Below are 19917 nucleotides of genomic sequence, written 5' to 3'. Positions count from 1 at the left end.
ATGTTTTTTTTGCCGTCTTATTTAGTTTGTTTATAAAAACAGTACATGACGCATACATACACAAACCATACTCATTTACAAATAAAGATACCTTCAAATATATGTGCGTGTATGTATGCATATATATATATATATATATATATATATATATATATATATATATATATATATATATATATATATATATATATATATATATATATATATATATATATATATATATATATATATATATATATATGCATACATACACGCACATATGTATATTGTTTGCAGTGTATGCAGGCAAAAGCATTAATGCATTAGTGGAATGGACAGATACCACGTGATTGTCAATTCTGTATATTGTATATTGGTTCTTCTGTAGTCCTATTTCGATATACTTAATTATAGATATAAACAAGGCAAGGGAGGAGGAATATGAATTAGCTTATACAATATTGTGAATACTCACTAAATACGGGACTGTGATCCGGACGTGTCACCGTCTTGCTGCTCTTTTCCTATGAGCATAAGAGAATTCGTTAGAGTTAATTTTCAACAAATTATATTATACTTATTAATTAGTCAACGAGAAACAAAATCATACCTCACTCTCTGTTAAATCAATTAAACTTGACTTTTCTTCGACTAAAAGGTTCTCGGATGATATTTTCTCATCTTCGCGATCACCTTCATCCTTAAATATCTTAACTTCATCCGTGCTGCCTAAATCATCACCGGATGATCCATGACGCGTGTGTGTATGCGGCATGGTTAATATATTCCGGATTTCTAATTTTTATTTTTTTAAATCGCCACGATTCTGATAAATGGCATTATAAGTCAGTCCATATGACCTTGATTGGCTTCAGAGATAACAAGACTGGTCCTCCATTTTATATAGTTCAAGTGCAATCTCACGTTTTCTTTGAAGGCATTGCGTAAAAAGCGTCGTCCATTTTGTTTCCAATTACCATCTGTAAATATGATATTTATTAATAATCAAACTTTAATTGATCTAAACTGATTTCAAAAGCAAAAAATAAAGTATTCTATGATTCCGTTAAAATCTTCATTTATTCAAATATTTACAATTTCCAATGTGTACACATAGCAATAAATGACCCTTTACTTAAGATTAAATTATATATGTAGGTATTTTCGATTAATTTGACTTTCGACCACGATAAGAAAAAAAACATGTAGTATGTATATTATTTTCTATCTTAAATATCTAATGATCAATGTTTTAGTTTTGGTTTAGTCACAGCTCCCCCCTTGCCGTGGTCTTGGCACTTTGGATATTTTTTAACTTTCATTCTTACATTTCTACATATATAATCAAATTCTATAATGACCGATTTCAAGGCTTAGTTACTTTTTTGTATTTGTTTGGTTAATGAAGAATAAACAATAAATTTTATAGTCTTATATACAATAGTCAAAAATTTTTGTCCCTGAACTCAATAGATTTATAGATTTATATATAATATAGCCTAGAAACATAATGAAAACTATATTTTATGGCGATGACTTAGGATCAAATGTTTTTTTTTAACATAATTGCTTGTGAAAATACATACTTCTTGTTTGTGAAAAGCTTACGCAAAATCTTTCTTGTTAAAATGTCTTGACATTATCTGTACGCGAAAATTTCAGGTCGCTCGAAGTCAAAGTATATTCCAGTCAAGCACTTTCACTAAATTAATGTGATAAAAATGAAATTGCTTATTAAACAACTTAGGGTATCGCATAGCAGCACTTTCTGAAATACGAAAGATCGTTAGCGGCAGGTAGGCGATCCATACATACGCATACATATGTTCCACAATCTAATAACTCTCGTTAAAAGTAAATTGAACAAAGTCTTATGGCAGAAAAACCGAACTGGCGATCGTCGACCGTCTCTTCCTAGAACAGTTAGTGCTAGTGCTTTAGTCTTCCGAAGAGACGAAATACACATGCAAAAGGCGACCCAATGGAATACGGACAAACATTTACAGACACACAAACATACATTTGTAGATATTTCAACACATACATGTACATGCATATCGTAGCGTCCCATAGAAAGAGAGGAGAAAGATAGCAGAGAGAGAGAGAGAGAGAGAGAGGTGTGCTGGTGTATCTTCGTAGGGCTATGTGAAGCTCGAACCTCGCATCGCATACACAACATGCTTACAAACATATTTATTGACAAATACATAGAAATCAGGCAACAGTTTGCGATTGGTTCGTGTATGTGTGTGTGTGCACTCTCAGCAGGGAATAAGGCTAACTATTAGTTCAAGGTAACAAGCGAACCCAAAACCACGACGACAACAACCACAACAACAACAGCGGTGGCATGGAACTAGTGATATGAGTTTCTATTTAGGGACGTGATTGTAGGATTTCAACAGGTAGAAAAAAGAGCGAAACAATACAAAAAGAAGAGAATATGAAAATGTTTCGTATTTTCAGCAAATAAACGAACACACACAAACAAACAACGATCAGAGTGTGTGAGTGTATAACCGAGTGTGTTGTGTCACTTAATATTTGTATATTTGCGTGAATTCGAATATGAAGAATTAAGAATTTGTATGTGCACGTGTATATAAATGCAATACAGTTTAAATACAACTCTTCGTTAAATTGGATATAAATACATCGCGTAAAAACAGCCCGCAAGTGAATGCATATTTGAAAATTTGCCGTCGGTATAACAGGTATACGCACTTATTTTTAATTTAATTTATTTTATGCTGTCACAAGAACATTATAATCATTAGTTTTTGCACTCATTTTATACTTGTGTATTTGTATCTCATTTTTAAATATTTGTATATACTTACATACATACATAAGTGCGCACTCCGATATAATCGTGCATGTGTGTGGGCATTGAAATACAAGTGTATACATGTGTATGCGGTGGTTGTAATCATTTGCCTACACATTTAAATAATACATACTTTAATGGCGTGAATTTTTATACAAATATTAGAACATTTTCTTTTTGCGCTTTTATTCATGTTAACTTTTATTGGTCACACGCATTGGCCGCTACACAACGCATACATTTACACATACGCATAAACGCGCACGCACACGCAAAATACACAATCAAATGCAGACGATGACGATCGCGAAGCCAAAGACAGCCACACTTTACACATATGTATGTGAACAGATACTCAGCCAGATACAGTCATATACATGTATGAATCAGTATCTGTTGATATATATATCTGTTATATATATATATATATATATATATATATATATATATATATATATATATATATATATATATATATATATATATATATATATCTATATATATATATACATATATATATATATATATATATATATATATATATATATATATATGTATATACGTATTCCTCTACATTACATATATCTTGATTTTGTTAAGAAGCATAAAAAAAAGATACGCAACGCGACGGTAGGATCCTTCATTTATGGAATCCTGCTTGAACATTTCCAAATTAAAAATAATATTCCACAAACAATTTTCCGCTAAGAGCACTAATTTTGTTTCAATTATAATTCAAATGCGCTAAATTAAACACTAAAATATCACACACCCGCTTTCCTCAACCTCGCGCAACATAAACTAAGAATTAACAGAGCTCCGATGCTTCCGTAACACAACTGAATGCTATAGTTAACAGTAAGCGCTGAAGAGAAATTTTAAAAGGGCAATGTTAACCATAACAGCGCAAATGTAATGTAAAAGAGCTAAGGCATATCAAATCTTTTAAAAAGCGCAATGTTAAACAGAACTAGCAACTGTCATGTTCTCCATGCTGGCTAAAAATAAACAGCTGTTGCATGAAGATTTAACTATCGATAAAGATGTATTGAAACGCTTTATTATCGATATTTTCTTGCACGATATAGCATTACCACTAACCACAAAACCACGTTTCCTTTGGTTAGTGGTATTACTGTCGACCGACTCACCGGACGCTCCACCAAAAATTAACAGCTGGTATTAGATTGCAATAATACAGATACATTTGATGATACCTTTGAATCAAAATTTGACTTAAGCCGGACCATCCCTTCATTTATTGTTGGATTTAAACTTAACTTTATTAATTAAAGGTATATACATATGTATATACATATGCATATATACAATTAGTATTTTACAGTACTTTAAAAGTCGGAAATATGTAAAAGCATTTCTTGTAATGTGTATTTTAGAAATCCCATCGGGAATTGCGTCGCCCATTTGGTTCATCTAAGTGGGAAACTATCTACATACATAGGTATAAGAAAAAGGCGAAATTTCGGTATTACAGTTTTGATCAAATATACTTCTATACTAAATTCCAATTCATAAGTTTATTTTAATATAATAATATTATTAATATAATACAGTGTGGAAATAAATTATTGACATAGCAAGCACTTTAAAATGTATATCAATTTTTAAAGTATTTCTAACAGTATTTTTTAACAAAACAAAACTTGCCGAAATAGTATTTATTTATATATTGGTATTTATTATATTGTTATAGCCCGTATCTTTTTTTCCCAAAAGTGTTCAATTCGGAGATTGTGGTAAGTACGGTAGCACATGGGCGGAGTTATATGCCACCCACATTTTGACGATATAGGCAGAATGCTTGGGGTCATTGTTATGTTGAAATGTGAATGTGCTTGGTAGTTGTAGCTTCTCGGCACTTTTTATTTAAGGCCATCTGTCGAAATATTTAAATAAAAATGTTTGTCCACTATACCGTCTACAAATACCAACTCGCCCACACCTGGAGCACACATGCAGCTCCAGACCATCACCCCACAACCACCCAGCTTAACTCTTGGCGTAATATTGTTTTTGTCAAATGCAGTATTCGGCTTTCTGCAAACAGTTTTATGCCTATCCGAACGAAATATTTTATATTTGCACTCATAACAGAACAAGACTTAATCAGATGGCTTGCTAAAATATTCCTTAGCGTCGTCCAAGCGCTTCTGAACTCATTGAAAATGCCAAATTAGGTTATAATGGTTTTGTGATCAGGGCGACTGAGTTGATTTAGTCTTGTCTTCTATCCGCATGTTTGAACGCGTCGATCTCATTATACCGATACGATAACTTGTCCCGTTATTTTGATATCGATTAAAAACATCGAAAATCAGTAATAAGTTTTTATCTGCTACATCTTTAAAGCTAGAGTCGCCAAATTTAAAATGTATATTCATATGTATTTCGGTTTTTGTAAAAATTCACCCCCCACCCTTATATCAACCCCTCGCCCTCATATTTGTAAAAGGCGTGTTTCAAATACTAGTGCTTCGGAATATACACACATTTAAATATTATGATTACGTTCTGAAAGTTTCAGTAAGATTGTTCGTCTAGAAATTAAATTATTTAGCAAATAGGTATGGACTTAATTCGAAGTATAAAGAGATTTTGTAGGAGACTCGTGATAACTTTTAATTAATGAGAGATTCGAAATAACGCAGGTTTGAAATAAGAAGAGTCGACTGTATTATCAAAACTGCAGCGCAGCCCAATCGCAATCGCTATTTACTGCGCAGTTACCAAAACGCCTGCGTACTAGAGACTTGTACTTTGGCAAATGTATGCAGATTCATGCTATAATCTTAATCTAAAAGTTTCATCGACAAGAAGTTATAAAACATTTAATTTCCTATAGTAAGCCTACACTGTCGCCAATGCGTGTTTTTTACGTGCGTGCGTATGCCTGTGTGTGCGCGTGTGCATGTGCAAATAATTATTGAAACATCAGCTGCTAGCAAAGTAAATATCTTCTTGATCAGGGCGACCAACGGAGTCGATTTGGCCCTGTCCGTCCGTATGTACATATGTATGTATAAGAGCTAAACTTGAAATTTTTTTCTTAGGTTCGTATATATCACGCACATAGCGAGTTTATCACTAAAAATCGATAACTGCTCCCGATATTTTATTATCGATTAAAATGCTTATCGAAAGTTAGTTAATTATATATCCTATACCTTTAGAGCTAGAGCTTCCAAATGTAACTTGTGTATTTTATTTTTTGTTGTAATTTACGATGTCTCTTTTAGCTTAGGTTCCATTATCAAGAAAAGTTAAAAAAAAATATGCTCGGATGTTGCAAAATTTTCTAAACTAAAATTCAAACATAACAAAAGTAAAATTGCCAAAGAAAATTTGCCTCATCGGTTAAACTATATTTGTATAATAAAATACCATTTTCTGTTTCGGCAATTTTTTGTTTTATTATATATATATATCCTGTGTGGTCATATATTTTATTTACGTAAAAGTTAATATTTTTATGTAAACCTTAATTTGGTATACTAATAAAATACAATCTGTAGATAAATCATCATATATCTTAATATATTTTACAAAGAAATGTCAGTAAAGTTACATTTTTTCTCTTGACGCACCTTAGGTATACTTCTATAATCAGCATAATGCACATAACATCTCAGATTTACTGTAAAATGAAATAAAATTATGATATCAGACAATACATAAATAATTTAGTTTTGCTAATAATAACTAAAATCAGCTGTTTAATATTTTGCGTTGGATTGGAATAGTTCTCTTCATGGTAGGTCGAAGCGAGCTGGGTAAGTTTGTCATCAGAGTAGGATCTAAATTACTTTATCATAATATTACTACATGCGTATCTTGTGGATATCCTGTGTGGCCATTGGAAATATTTTACCTGCGTAAAAGAGAATATATTAATGTAAAGCATAATTTGGTATATCCATAAAATACGTTTTGTCTGACTTCCATTACAATTACATTTTTTCAGTTAATTCATATTTCATTTATGGTTTAAATGATGGGGAATCCGTAGATAAATCATCATATATCTTAATATATATTACAAATAGATGCCAATAAAGCTACATTCTTTACCTTGACGCACCTTAGGCAATTAGATATGCTTCTTCAATCATCATAATGTACATAACACACTCAGATTTACTGTAAAATACAACAAAATTATGATATCAGACAATACATAAATAATTTAGTTTTGCTAATAATAACTAAAATCAGCTGTTTAATATTTTGCGTTGGATTGGAACAGTTCTCTTCATGGTAGATCGAAGCGAGCTGGGTAAGTTTGTCATCAGAGTAGGATCTAAATTACTTTCTCAGAAAATTACTACATGCGTACCTTGTGGACATCCTGTGTGGCCATTGGAAATATTTTACCTGCGTAAAAGAGAATATATTAATGTAAAGCATAATTTGGTATATCCATAAAATACGTTTTGTCTGACTTCCATTACAATTACATTTTTTCAGTTAATTCATATTTCATTTATGGTTTAAATGATGGGGAATCCGTAGATAAATCATCATATATCTTAATATATATTACAAATAGATGCCAATAAAGCTACATTCTTTACCTTGACGCACCTTAGGCAATTAGATATGCTTCTTCAATCATCATAATGTACATAACACACTCAGATTTACTGTAAAATACAACAAAATTATGATATCAGACAATACATAAATAATTTAGTTTTGCTAATAATAACTAAAATCAGCTGTTTAATATTTTGCGTTGGATTGGAACAGTTCTCTTCATGGTAGATCGAAGCGAGCTGGGTAAGTTTGTCATCAGAGTAGGATCTAAATTACTTTCTCAGAAAATTACTACATGCGTACCTTGTGGACATCCTGTGTGGCCATTGGAAATATTTTACCTGCGTAAAAGAGAATATATTAATGTAAAGCATAATTTGGTATATCCATAAAATACGTTTTGTCTGACTTCCATTACAATTACATTTTTTCAGTTAATTCATATTTCATTTATGGTTTAAATGATGGGGAATCCGTAGATAAATCATCATATATCTTAATATATATTACAAATAGATGCCAATAAAGCTACATTCTTTACCTTGACGCACCTTAGGCAATTAGATATGCTTCTTCAATCATCATAATGTACATAACACACTCAGATTTACTGTAAAATACAACAAAATTATGATATCAGACAATACATAAATAATTTAGTTTTGCTAATAATAACTAAAATCAGCTGTTTAATATTTTGCGTTGGATTGGAACAGTTCTCTTCATGGTAGATCGAAGCGAGCTGGGTAAGTTTGTCATCAGAGTAGGATCTAAATTACTTTCTCAGAAAATTACTAAATGCGTACCTTGTGGACATCCTGTGTGGCCATTGGAAAAAATTTACCTGCGTAAAAGAGAATATTTTAATGTAAAGCATAATTTGGTATATTAATAAAATTGATTTTCACTTTGGTGTAGATAAATCATTATATATTACAATGTATAGTAGCTTATATATATTTTATCGAAATTTATACGAACCTTGATTTTGAGTATACAATAGAACACTAGGCCTTTCACGTATTAGAGTCGATAAGCTGAAGACTGGAAATTCGGAAACAAATATTAATTTCGAGCTGAATAAAATATATAAAAGTTTAGTTTGAAAAAATATTCAGTTGCGAAGGTGTAGTGTCTCATCAAATTTCTTCAAGAGTAGCAAATAATGAAAGCATCATCAGGAGAGGTAAATTATTATTTATAAAGAATTTATTTCACTCACCATGGTAAATAGTTGGTAAATTCTTGATTCCATATCTGAAATGGAAAACGGTAATGATGAAATAGTCGTAGATTTTTGTTTTGTTTTTTGAAACAACAAAATCTCAGTTACAATGGTGAAACTTTTCATCAATCAACGTAGTTCAAGAGTAGCAAATAAACTATATCATCAGTATATACATATATCTTATGTATATAAACATATATATGATTTTATGTTAACTTACCATGTTCAACTTCAATTCGAGCTTCTGTATTGCCCTGAAAATACATAATATAGTTAATACTTTATAGTGAATATGCAGTTTATAATATTCGACTGTATTCAGTTGCTTAGCGAGTTTCCATCAAAACTTAATCAGAGACGAAAAATAACATACATCATTTAATGGGACGAATTTATTTAAAAGCATAATAGAATATATTACTCACCATTTTAGAGCTGTAGAGGTTTAGCTAGTATAGTTCCTGGAAAGAAAGAGAGCCCCTATTCCCTACAAATCCACACCCCCACCCCCGTCCCCAGCGACCGAGATGAGGTAGCCGCGTGCAAAGTAGCAAGAGTAGAAGAACTTGACTTTTTTTTTCAAATATTTATTTGTTGTTTATGTTGTAAGACATTCCCGAGTTGAAGTTATTCACTTACAGAAGGCGTCCACTCACTAACTCGAAAATCGAATAATTTAAACAGCCTCCTGTACGGGAGGTTCATAGCCTTCGGGGCGGTCAATAACAGCGCCCTCAGCGGAAACAACAGCTTCGGTTGTCTTACCACCACCATCGCCATGGAGCTCCAGAAGTTTGGAGATATCGAAGCGAGGTTTCTTGAGTACCTTCACCTTGCGAATGTAGACATCATGCAATGGATAGATGCGTTGGCAGCTCTTCTCAATATCCTTAGCAATCGAGTCTAAGGCCAGTTTGTTCACCAGCTGTTTCAGATCGGCGCCGCTCACCTCGTTGGTAATAATGTCGGTCATGCGGGCCCGAATCTTACGCACCTGCGACTGCTGGGCATAGCAGGTCTTTCGCTGCGACTGCTGATCCTTGAATGTAAATCCAATGCAGAACACACGAAGCAAGTATCCGTCTACGGTCTTTGCCTCCACAATGGCCTCGATGAGAGTCTGCCATTTCTTCACCATTGATCTAAGTTGTTTTCAGTGAAACATTTGTATATATTGATATATATATATACATATGTATATATTTATATAAATATATACATATGTACGTATTCATCAGTTATACCTGTACTTGTCTGTAGTCAAGTCCATGCCATGGAAATTGCAGAGCACGTTGCGATCCTGCACATCTTCGGCGATCAGACGAAATTTACGGAATGAGCGCTCGGGGTCAATGTCTTTTTGCAAGTCTGCAAGCGAAACTTCAAACACACGCCCTTTAAGGTAGTCAGAGGCAATGCGTTGGCCCTGCGTGCGGTTCACGAGGGTTTTGCCAATCTGCCTGGTTTGAAACATGTTTGGCGCTTTGACATCGTACCAATCTTTGCGCGAAAATGGATCGACTACCTTCTTTTTACCACCTTTCTTGCCGCCTTTCGAGAGACCCTTGTTTTTGCCGACCGCCATGGTAAACGTCTAAACCGGAAAAGGTCGAGCCACGTTGAGTAAACTGTCAAAAAGGGAAATCGAAAACAGTGTTGTTAAACGCAATGCACACAAATGCTTCAGAGTTGCCTTGCACTAACCGATAAACGATTATTTTTTGGATAGCTAACTGAAATCACTAACCATAGTTAGTGCCAGAGTTGTTAGTGGTTAGTACTAAAATGAACTACAAACAGTATTTTCTTTGTATAGTTTTGCCTACTCAATATTGGCAATGGGTATTAAATTAATCGTAGTATACCTTAAAATATATAGTTATACAATAATATATAATAAAGGGGTGAGAAAATGAAACGGTTGTTGATATCCAACGAATATCAAATATAGTTATGCACATATATACTATGTTGATAATAACAAATATTTAATAAATAGGCCAAATTATAAAAGCATAGTTTTTTATTTATCATTATTTTTAGTTAATACATGATATTTTTAAACTAGCTTATCGAATATCTACAATCGGTAAATTTTTTTTTCCGATTCATTTTATTTTGGTATACACACGGCGTATAGATGGCTTGTTTTTATCGAAATTTAGTGTTTATCAATTTGTATAGATTGGGCACACATTCTTTGTTATTCATTGCATCCATTTTTGTTCTGCTTAGTTCCTTTTTAAATTAATTTTATGAAATTGGATTGTGTTATAAACAGACTTGTACAATTCTTTGATTATATTCAGTAATAGCTTAAAATATATTTTTTGAGTGGAAATCTGTAACGACACTAGTAAAAAAATTATAGATACGGCTTTGCGACATTGGGCTTGATTCGTTCAGTTCGATGCCTTCATTTAGAACTCACGCTTAACTCTTGATCTCAAAAAAAAAAAAAAAAAAAAAAATATATATATATATAATAAAAAAAAAAAAATAAAAATATATATATATATATATTTATTTTACGAGAGTAAATCATTTACATATGCTGTTTGTCTGTTACCCAGCTCTCGTCTGAACACAACAGAATCTACTGCAGCCGAAGATACCTCTGAACTACACATACGTACATATAAATATACACATTTTCGGATAATCCTGCAATGTACAACAATTGAAAATAGAACTATAACAGTTATGGATACAAATGACTTTGCTTATGAACATTACGGTATATTAGTTCAAAATGATGATGATGAATTGCCCAAATCCCTAAATGTTCAAAACCTAAGTAATGGTAAATGTAATATATATATTTTATAAATAATATATACTGAATATAGTATTTTATTTGTATATTTTTGCTTATTTAATATTAATTATTGGTATCGAATTTATTTTAGTTTATCTTAACATATATGGTTATCCAAGAATATAATAACCAATAATACAACGGAGGGAAACATGTAACCATATTGTTACTTATATAAAGATCTATAGAGCTTTCCACTACTCTTCCTATAGTTTTAGGCTCAGAAGACATTGGACATAGTAGCGAATTGGTGCTTCCTTCACAGCATGATTCCTTTCGTCAAACGGATTTGCGAATTAATAGTTTGCACTTTGATGGAAAATCATTAAAGCCACCAACGAAGATGTGAGTAAAGCTTTGAGAGGATCGCTGTCCGTTTTCTGATTTTATAACATGTATTTTAAAAACTTTTTGGACAGGGAGGGGCACTCAAATATGGCGTTGGAAAGCACAAAACATTTGGAGGAAAGTGTTTCACAAGATTTGGTTAATTGTATGCAACAATTAAGGCAAGATCGATCAAATGCTGAAGCAGAACAAGTAATGGATAGGAAGAATATGGCACTGATGTCGGGAAATGGCAAGTCCCGGCGGTGGGAACAGAAGCTAGTTCAAATTAAGACAATGGAGGGCGAATTTAGTGTTACAATGTGGGCATCGGGTACATCGGACGATGAGTATTCCAGTTCGGATCAAAATGCCGATGAAGTTGACTATTTCAATGGCAATGAAAGTTCGCTAGATCCCGAACAGATAAAAAAGCATGAAACAGTATTACAGCAACAACAACAACAACAGGAGCAATTATTTTTTCAGCAGCAGCAAGAACAATTTCTACACCTACAGCCTCAATTAATTCTCTCGATGAATGGGGCAACAGCGGTAGCAGCAACCGCAGAAGCAGCAGCAGATAAATGTAATCTTAGTTCAAAAAGAAATGTATGTTGCGAAACACAAATATCATCGTATGTAGCCATATCGCAGGGATGTCGCCTAATCAATGACGAAACTTTGCTGGTTGATAACAATCAATCAATAGAATCAAAAATTGATTGTAATGTAAATAACGATGTCACTACTGATCCAGCATCAGTAACTTTAGGTATAACTGAGTCGGATGATGATAAATTCATTTAACTTTAATATTTTAAATTTATATTATTTATTAAGCACCAGCACCGGCAACAGCAGCCCTAGGGACAGAAGCGGCACCACCAATAGCAACAGAATCTGCTGAGTCAGCGGATACCACCGACTTTGCACAATTTGGCAATGACAAAAAGATTGCCTGCCCTCATAAAGGCTGTCATAAATACTTTCGTGATTCGTCTGCAATGCGTAAGCATTTGCATACCCACGGACCTCGCGTTCACGTCTGTGCAGAATGTGGCAAGGCATTTGTTGAGAGCTCAAAACTGAAGAGGCATCAATTAGTGCACACTGGCGAAAAACCATTTCAATGCACTTTCGAGGGTTGCGGCAAACGTTTTTCATTAGATTTTAATTTAAGGTAGAACCGCTTATCCACCTACCTCGGTATATACATTATATGTTAAAGCACTTTTTTTATTACCAGAACGCATGTGAGAATTCATACTGGAGATAGACCCTTTGTGTGTCCGTTCGACGCGTGCAATAAAAAGTTCGCTCAGTCCACAAATTTAAAGTCTCACATCTTAACTCATGCAAAAGCCAAGTAAGTAATGTTTTAATAAACACGATTGAATATATATGTTTAATTCATGTCATTTCAGGCGAAATACAGCCAATCCGCGCCATAACGTTTGCCCCAGCAACGAACCTCTTAGCCCCAGCGGGGGAAGCTCTACAAACTTGATAAAAGTAGAATCGCGTGATACAACTATGTCAGAAACCCATGCACCATTTGTAATGTATGCCGACTAAAATATTAGTGTGTATATTTTAAGCAGAGCACTCAAAATTATATTCGTAAGGTTTTATATATTATATACTGCAGACATATATTAAAGCATAACAAGAACATAGTATGTAAATATGTAGCTACGAACCTAAGTTATTTGATAAGAAACATTTATTTTTTCATGAAAAGTGTCATTAAATGGAACGAAAATTAAATGCTATATTTAGGTGGCAAAACAGATCGAGTAATAAATGAAATAATGGCAAACTAATTAAAAATGTACTATAATATTGATCGGAAGATAATCTGAAAATTATCCAGAAGAAATATTTCAACTTTTCATGCTGTCCACGGTAAGTATATATTTATTATTTTATTTATTTTTTGCTAGTGCAATAAGATCCGTATGAAACAAATTTGATTTCAGCTTGCTTTATCTATTTCTTCTGCCGTCGCTTTCGGATTTTCCCTTAGGCTAAAATCTGGTCTTAATTGAAAATTTTTCTGATGATACGACGACTGTAACTCATTGATTGACAATGGCGCATTTCGGCGTAACTTGAATTCTATAAAATATTTATATATTAATTATATATTTATGTAGTTATCTTACTTTGCTATTCTTATTTTGTTTTTATACTCACGATGAACGTATGTCTGTGTGCTTTTGATTCTTTCCAGCCAGTGATCATTGGTTTTACGATTTGGCCGAAAGTAGTTTTTCACTATGTTCACTTTATATGTTTCAGGCGATTCCTCGTTGGTAACCTATATTTATAAATAAATAAATGTATATGTATATAAATATATACTTACTGTACTGTCTTCAAATTCCGTAGAGTATCGTCTATAGTGATCATCTAAATTGGAACTCAAGTTTTTGTTGTCAGGTACGTTTCGCTTGTGAAATGGAGATCTAAGATTGGCTGGTGGTAATTTTAGATTATTCTCAATATCATTGGGTAGTTTCCAGGTTTTGTGATCATCATTCCAATGCGAATTTTCCAATATATATTCCGCATTCCTGAACATAATAAGAAAACAATTGAGAAAGCTCTAGTCGAGACTACTCAATTACGAGATACTCTGAACCCATCGAGGAACTAATATTTCAATAATTCTATGCTCCTTTTCTTCATACAAAAGAAACACGCTCACCCACACAGACACATGCTTACATAAACAGTAATTATTGACTTTTGGAAACATGATCGAGCTTGTTGCGCTTGCGATGTACGGATCTAAAAAAAAATATTATTAGCTTTTATAGCTATAGAGACCAAGATAGACCTACAGTATCTGATCAAGAATATATATGTATTATAGAGCAAATACATTTAACAAATATATTTTAACAAAGCCATTTTTTCCTGATTTTAAATTTTCAATGGGTTCAGGGTAGGAGAAAAGAGTGCAGTTTAGTAAAACAGGAAAACGCGATTTTTTGTTACCAGTTTCGCCCGGTTTTTCTTAGAATCGGCTGGGCTTTGCAAAAGAGCAGTTGGTAGAACTTTACGTGCCGACCTAGTTGACGAATCTCGTCTAAGTAATCCTCACGATCCATTTGAAATTCTGAGTTTAGATCAGCGACTTCACGTTCGAGCATCTTGATCTTCTGCGCATACTTCTTGATGCGCTCGTTTTTCATATTGATTTCCTGCTGAATGCTGGCATAGTGACCTTGAAGCAGATCCCGATCCTCACTCTCCACACGACTTAAAGCATGGGCAATGGCACTTAAATGTCTTTTTGCCTCCAATTTACGCATTCGGTGACGCTCTTGAAGTTGCAGGTCGTCAACTCTTTCGCCGCCTATCAGAGCCTGTTTGATGAGATCAATCCGTTTGCGTGCATGCAACTGAAAGTCTTCGTTGATGGCTTCGTTTGATTGATCACTTTTTACAACTGCTGGGATATCCTTCATTTCTTCGATCATCTGCTGTCTCATCTTTACTTTAGCCTCTTCCAGCCACAGCTCCTTATTCTTGTTGTTGTCCTCAACAAACTTATGCAGTATAACACTTTCATGTTGCTGGCTCTCGTCGAGCATGCGCTTCAAATTGAGGATCTCCTCTTGATACTTCCTCAATTGAGCATCCTTAGGATCCTCATTGATTCGAGGCGCATTCGATATATTCTTTGCTCGACAGGCATACCGCAGCGTAGACAACGTCTCGTCGTAGTTGTTTCCAGCAGGTGAAATGCATGCAATCATCAAAGTCTTTGTATTGCCACCTAAGGAGTCCTGAAATAAAGTCGATTACACTATTTAACAAAATTTGCATTTTCTACCGATTTTCTATGAGCTCAAAAATGCAAAAGACTGTTCTAATGCTGAAAGAATTTTCAATTTGTCATATTCGCGACCCACAGCGTAGCGAGCCTAATACTTTGATGTGACAAATCTGTCTAATCTACGATAATGCTTCATAATTCTGTAGGATGGTGGAAAAATAGTTTAGTAAAAATTACTTTACACAAGGTTCACACCGTGTTTTCAGTTTCTGTTATACTCATATACACATGTTCCAAATATCTGTAAAATATTTATAAGGCTGTTATACACAGTTTACACACACCTGCAATAAACGAGTCAGCTTGGAGTCTCTGTATGGTACATGCTTTGTTTTACCGTCAACTAGAGCTGATATCACATTTCCCAATGCGGATAGTGATAAATTGATCTTTGTTGCCTCCTTCAATCGCTCGCCAAATGCTCCTGTCTTACATTGCCTTTCAGAACCGGCTAAGTCGACCAGATTCAGTTTGCCCCTACGTATTCCTCCGATAACTGGTGTCCCTGGCAGGTCACCCACTGTCGATGTTTCTTGAATTTGCTCCAAACTTATTGAGAATATGGTATGAGATCGAGAGCTCTTCTCGTTCATTAATGTTGCGGCTGTTATTCGATTTTTGTTGCCGACATTTAGCCAGTTATAACAATCGGTTGGATTCATCACAGCTTGACTGGTCAACGTTGGTACCGTTACACCCACACCTGGTATATCCTTCAGCGCATGATTCCTTACCCCAATCGATTCATTCGCACTTAATAGATCTCTTATATTCTCATTATAAATCTCCAAATAGCTCACTAAAGCCAAATACCTAACACTCGTTGCTATTGAGATTGTTTCAAATATATGATCAAAGCATCTCTGTATGATGCCGTTGTTATCGACGGCTCCAGAATATCCTTCGCCCTGATAAATTACAAAAGCGTTGAAAAGTAAGATAAGGAGTGCGGGAGCGCAACATGTTCTTTAAAGACTAAAGTTACCTGCATAGTGTGTGTTTTGCCACATCCTGTTTGGCCATACGCAAATATGGTTCCATTGTAGCCCTCCAAAGTGCTCTCCACCAAGGAGTAGCACATATCGTTGTAGATCGTGTCCGTCTTTGAGAGACCATCATACACGCTGTCGAACTGAAATATTTTCTTCGGTGCACTGCGAACCAAGGGATTTATTACTGAAACAGTGTAGTCCCCAGTCTCTAAAATAGTCTTTACAAATTGAAAAATGTATCAATTTTGCGAGTAGCTCGTCTCCTTTATAGACATGATATATCTATACCTTATATAGTAAGTGCATTGGAGTGAGTTATCGTTTTTTAGCAATAAACTTGATATGCGCGCGATATATACAAACATTTAAAAAAATTTGAAGTCTTGCTCTTATACCTTCTAAGATCGCCTGTTACCACTGACCAGATAGTGATAAGACTATCATTACGGAAATAATGAGAAGTAGCTCCTAAATAACTGCTAAGAGTCATCATCTCGCCCCAAACATCACAATTTTAAATAGTATAAAAATCATCCAATTCAGCTTTTAGAGTATCAACGTTTTTCTTTACTAAATGCTACTTTAGAGATACTTGAAAATACTCGAAATATCGATTTTTCATCTCCCTAGTCGTGGCTAAGCGGATCTGAAGATATAGTGATTTTTCAAATTCTACTATATATTAGATAATTTTGTATGTATACTCGTTTACAAGCTTATAGCACTAACTGGTTAGTGCTTATAGTTTTGCGAATACTCATTCAACTTCGTCGTTATCGAGAATAATCGATAAATTGATTTCGTTTCTCTAGCATTGCTTGAATACTATCACCATTTGGTTAGTGATACTATTAAGCCTGGATAATAAATTTGAACTTTTTGATCTCGTTCTGAAAGTTTCATGAATATAGTCCTACTACAAAAGAAATTATTCAACAAGTAAATTCTCATAATATGGCCCACACTGCATCCTAAGCGCAGTCGCTTCTTTCTACAGAGCGCGTGCTTATATGTTCGTGCAAATGCATGTGTGCATATAATAAGTGCAGAATGATTAGATTAGCTTGGAGGATACCCCGATCTTCTAGTCGAGCACTCTTTCTTGATTTATTATACCCTGAGCTAAAGCTGTGAATCCATCGATGGCACCACTCGATGGATTTTTCAGCGATTGAAAAAAAAACCATCGATGGTTCTGTCTTTATCCATCGATGGAGAACACCATCAATATTATCGATGTTTCCATCGGTAATTTAAAAGGCTTTGCTTAAAACTAGTTTAAAGTTTTAAACATGTTTTAAAAATTAAAAATTCAAAGTTCTTAATACTTTTAAAGTAAATTTATCAAATAAAAGAAAGATTTTCGTGCAAACAAAAATAAGTGAAGACAAGATATAACTTCAACATGATATCTATATCTATGAGAATCACTTGGGCTTAAAAGAAAATAACTTCATTTCGATTTCTTAACCTAGTGAATACTGACAAAAATAAGTCTATTGATTAATAAGCCATTGGTTTTTGTTCTTAAAAACCAAGGTGTTGAACATTGTTGACTCTAAACTAGCCCTGTCCGTCTGTCCGTATGAACGCCGAGGTCTCAGAAGATATAAGAGATATAAAGCTGAATGCATACTCGTGTATACTATACACAGTACAAGTTTATGATATTTTTTTAGATAACTTATTCGATATCTTTTTTACTATTAGAGCTGGAGACTTCAAATTCATTATGTATATATGTATATTTAATGGATACGAAGATTTTGTAATTTATAGATTTTGAAGTAAATTTATCAAATAAAAGAAAGATTTTCGTGCAAACAAAAATAAGTGAAGACAAGATATAACTTCAACATGATATCTATATCTATGAGAATCACTTGGGCTTAAAAGAAAATAACTTCATTTCGATTTCTTAACCTAGTGAATACTGACAAAAATAAGTCTATTGATTAATAAGCCATTGGTTTTTGTTCTTAAAAACCAAGGTGTTGAACATTGTTGACTCTAAACTAGCCCTGTCCGTCTGTCCGTATGAACGCCGAGGTCTCAGAAGATATAAGAGATATAAAGCTGAATGCATACTCGTGTATACTATACACAGTACAAGTTTATGATATTTTTTTAGATAACTTATTCGATATCTTTTTTACTATTAGAGCTGGAGACTTCAAATTCATTATGTATATATGTATATTTAATGGATACGAAGATTTTGTAATTTATAGATTTTGAATACCACGTCATCTTTCCAGTACTAGAGATTTCTGCTTCAGAATTAACACACATTTTAACGTTATGAAAGTTTCATCAAGGTTGTCCGTCTACAAAAGAAATTATTCAACAAATAAATTCTCATAATATTGCCCACGCTGCAGCGCACCCCAAGCGCAGTCGCTGCTTACTGCGCAGCTAGCAGAATGCCTGCGTATTAGAGACTTGTGCTTTGGCAAATGTATTCATATTCATGCTTTAATCAGAATCTGAAAGTTTCATGAAGATAGTAAGTACATCGACAAGAAAAGATATTAGACAATTAAGTTCCCACACTTCAGCCAATGCGTGTTTATGCGTGCGTGCATATGCTTTTTATGTGCGTGTGAGTGTGCGAATTGTTTATCTAATATCAGTTGCTCGAAGGCTTCAGGGGATCTCGTAGTCGAGCAGAGTCGACTAGAGCTTTTTTACTTGTTTTAATAATAGACTTCTAACCTGTACAAATTATTAATGATTATTGCTCACGATATTTGGTTTACAATATTGAAGTTCTAATCACTTTTTTCCGTTTTTGTTCCTCTTTAGCTAACCCCTATTCTGGAGCTCAATCGAAGTTAGTCGTACAGACAATTGCCTCTCAGACAATGCACTACTGCTGTAAATTGCTGTAAATCGATATATGTAATATATGTATATAATGTATACATATCTATATAGTATGTAGTTATAGTTTTCATTCTTTTATTTAAGCTTTTCAATTTTCTAAATAATATACCCAGAATTAAATAATTACAAAAGAAATATGTAGTTAAACACTAAAATATAATAAAAATTTGTAGTCAACGTACATCACATTTGCTGTCGATTTCCTTTTGATTCATTGGCCGACAGCGAACAATCACCTTTACATTTTCACCCATTACTCTCTATTACTATTTTTTTTTTTTTTTTAATTACTTTATTACTCTATTTTAGTTTATTACCGCTAATATGGAGTGGACGGTCGAGACTAACTGGCTATTGTTAGCAATACTTTGAACTTGAACCAATATTTTGATGTCTCTACACAAAGTGACAAAAGAGTATATTCGCTCGTTCTTCTGATGTCGTAGAGTTATGTAT

General features: G+C 33.7%; 4 protein-coding genes and 1 long non-coding RNA gene across 9 annotated transcripts in view; 1 reads left to right on the top strand and 4 right to left on the bottom strand.

Annotated features, from left to right (window-relative positions):
- The window catches only part of pan (transcription factor pangolin), a 58999-nt gene extending 56083 nt beyond the window's left edge, over positions 1-2916 (bottom strand). For 2 of the 3 annotated variants that reach the window (XR_016197237.1, XM_089262918.1), the window contains exons 1-3: positions 2820-2916; positions 590-959; positions 455-503 (exon numbers count right to left, since the gene is read on the bottom strand). Coding sequence is in view for 2 of the 3 variants with exons in the window: in XM_089262918.1 (XP_089119044.1) it covers positions 455-503; positions 590-754 (214 nt within the window). In the remaining variant the exon portion in view is untranslated. Of the gene's footprint in view, positions 1-454; positions 504-589; positions 960-2819 lie in introns of those variants that run through there. The other variant, XM_089262917.1, reaches the window with a different exon arrangement.
- A 3980-nt stretch (positions 2917-6896) lies between these two features.
- On the bottom strand, positions 6897-8798 carry LOC149090921 (uncharacterized). Of its 2 annotated transcripts, XR_016197231.1 has the most exons (4): positions 8583-8798; positions 8342-8404; positions 8167-8204; positions 6897-7970 (listed from the first exon to the last, which is right to left on the bottom strand). It is a non-coding gene; the product is annotated as an uncharacterized LOC149090921 (long non-coding RNA). The 2 variants fall into 2 exon arrangements; XR_016197230.1 differs by having other exon boundaries at positions 6897-8204.
- A 356-nt stretch (positions 8799-9154) lies between these two features.
- On the bottom strand, positions 9155-10219 carry RpS3A (ribosomal protein S3A). The gene is made up of 2 exons (XM_018110836.3): positions 9833-10219; positions 9155-9730 (listed from the first exon to the last, which is right to left on the bottom strand). Exons 1-2 carry the CDS (start codon positions 10171-10173, stop codon positions 9265-9267), a joined length of 807 nt encoding a protein of 268 aa, XP_017966325.1. The 5' UTR covers positions 10174-10219; the 3' UTR covers positions 9155-9264.
- Positions 10220-10858: 639 nt separating this feature from the next.
- On the top strand, positions 10859-13503 carry pho (pleiohomeotic). Of its 2 annotated transcripts, none has more exons than XM_089262946.1 (7): positions 10859-10873; positions 11162-11391; positions 11619-11751; positions 11826-12508; positions 12577-12916; positions 12983-13102; positions 13161-13503. In XM_089262946.1, the coding sequence occupies exons 2-7, from the start codon at positions 11292-11294 to the stop codon at positions 13309-13311; spliced, it is 1527 nt and encodes a 508-aa protein (XP_089119072.1). In that variant the 5' UTR covers positions 10859-10873; positions 11162-11291; the 3' UTR covers positions 13312-13503. The 2 variants fall into 2 exon arrangements, with proteins under 2 accessions (XP_089119072.1, XP_017962726.1); XM_018107237.3 differs by lacking the exon at positions 10859-10873 and adding an exon at positions 10882-10896.
- Kif3C (Kinesin family member 3C) lies at positions 12981-19899 on the bottom strand. Its single transcript, XM_030389640.2, has 7 exons — positions 19644-19899; positions 16569-16793; positions 15868-16491; positions 14740-15533; positions 14105-14312; positions 13933-14056; positions 12981-13854 (listed from the first exon to the last, which is right to left on the bottom strand). Exons 1-7 carry the CDS (start codon positions 19713-19715, stop codon positions 13712-13714), a joined length of 2190 nt encoding a protein of 729 aa, XP_030245500.1. The 5' UTR covers positions 19716-19899; the 3' UTR covers positions 12981-13711.
- Positions 19900-19917: the final 18 nt, after the last annotated feature.

The sequence above is a fragment of the Drosophila navojoa genome, chromosome 6, assembly GCF_054131105.1.
Source record: "Drosophila navojoa isolate 15081-1374.11 chromosome 6, UAZ_NAV_1.0, whole genome shotgun sequence".
NCBI classification, from domain to species: domain Eukaryota; kingdom Metazoa; phylum Arthropoda; class Insecta; order Diptera; family Drosophilidae; genus Drosophila; species Drosophila navojoa.
The sequence above is the reverse complement of the archived record's forward strand: the minus strand, read 5'-3'. Positions and strand labels throughout refer to the sequence as shown.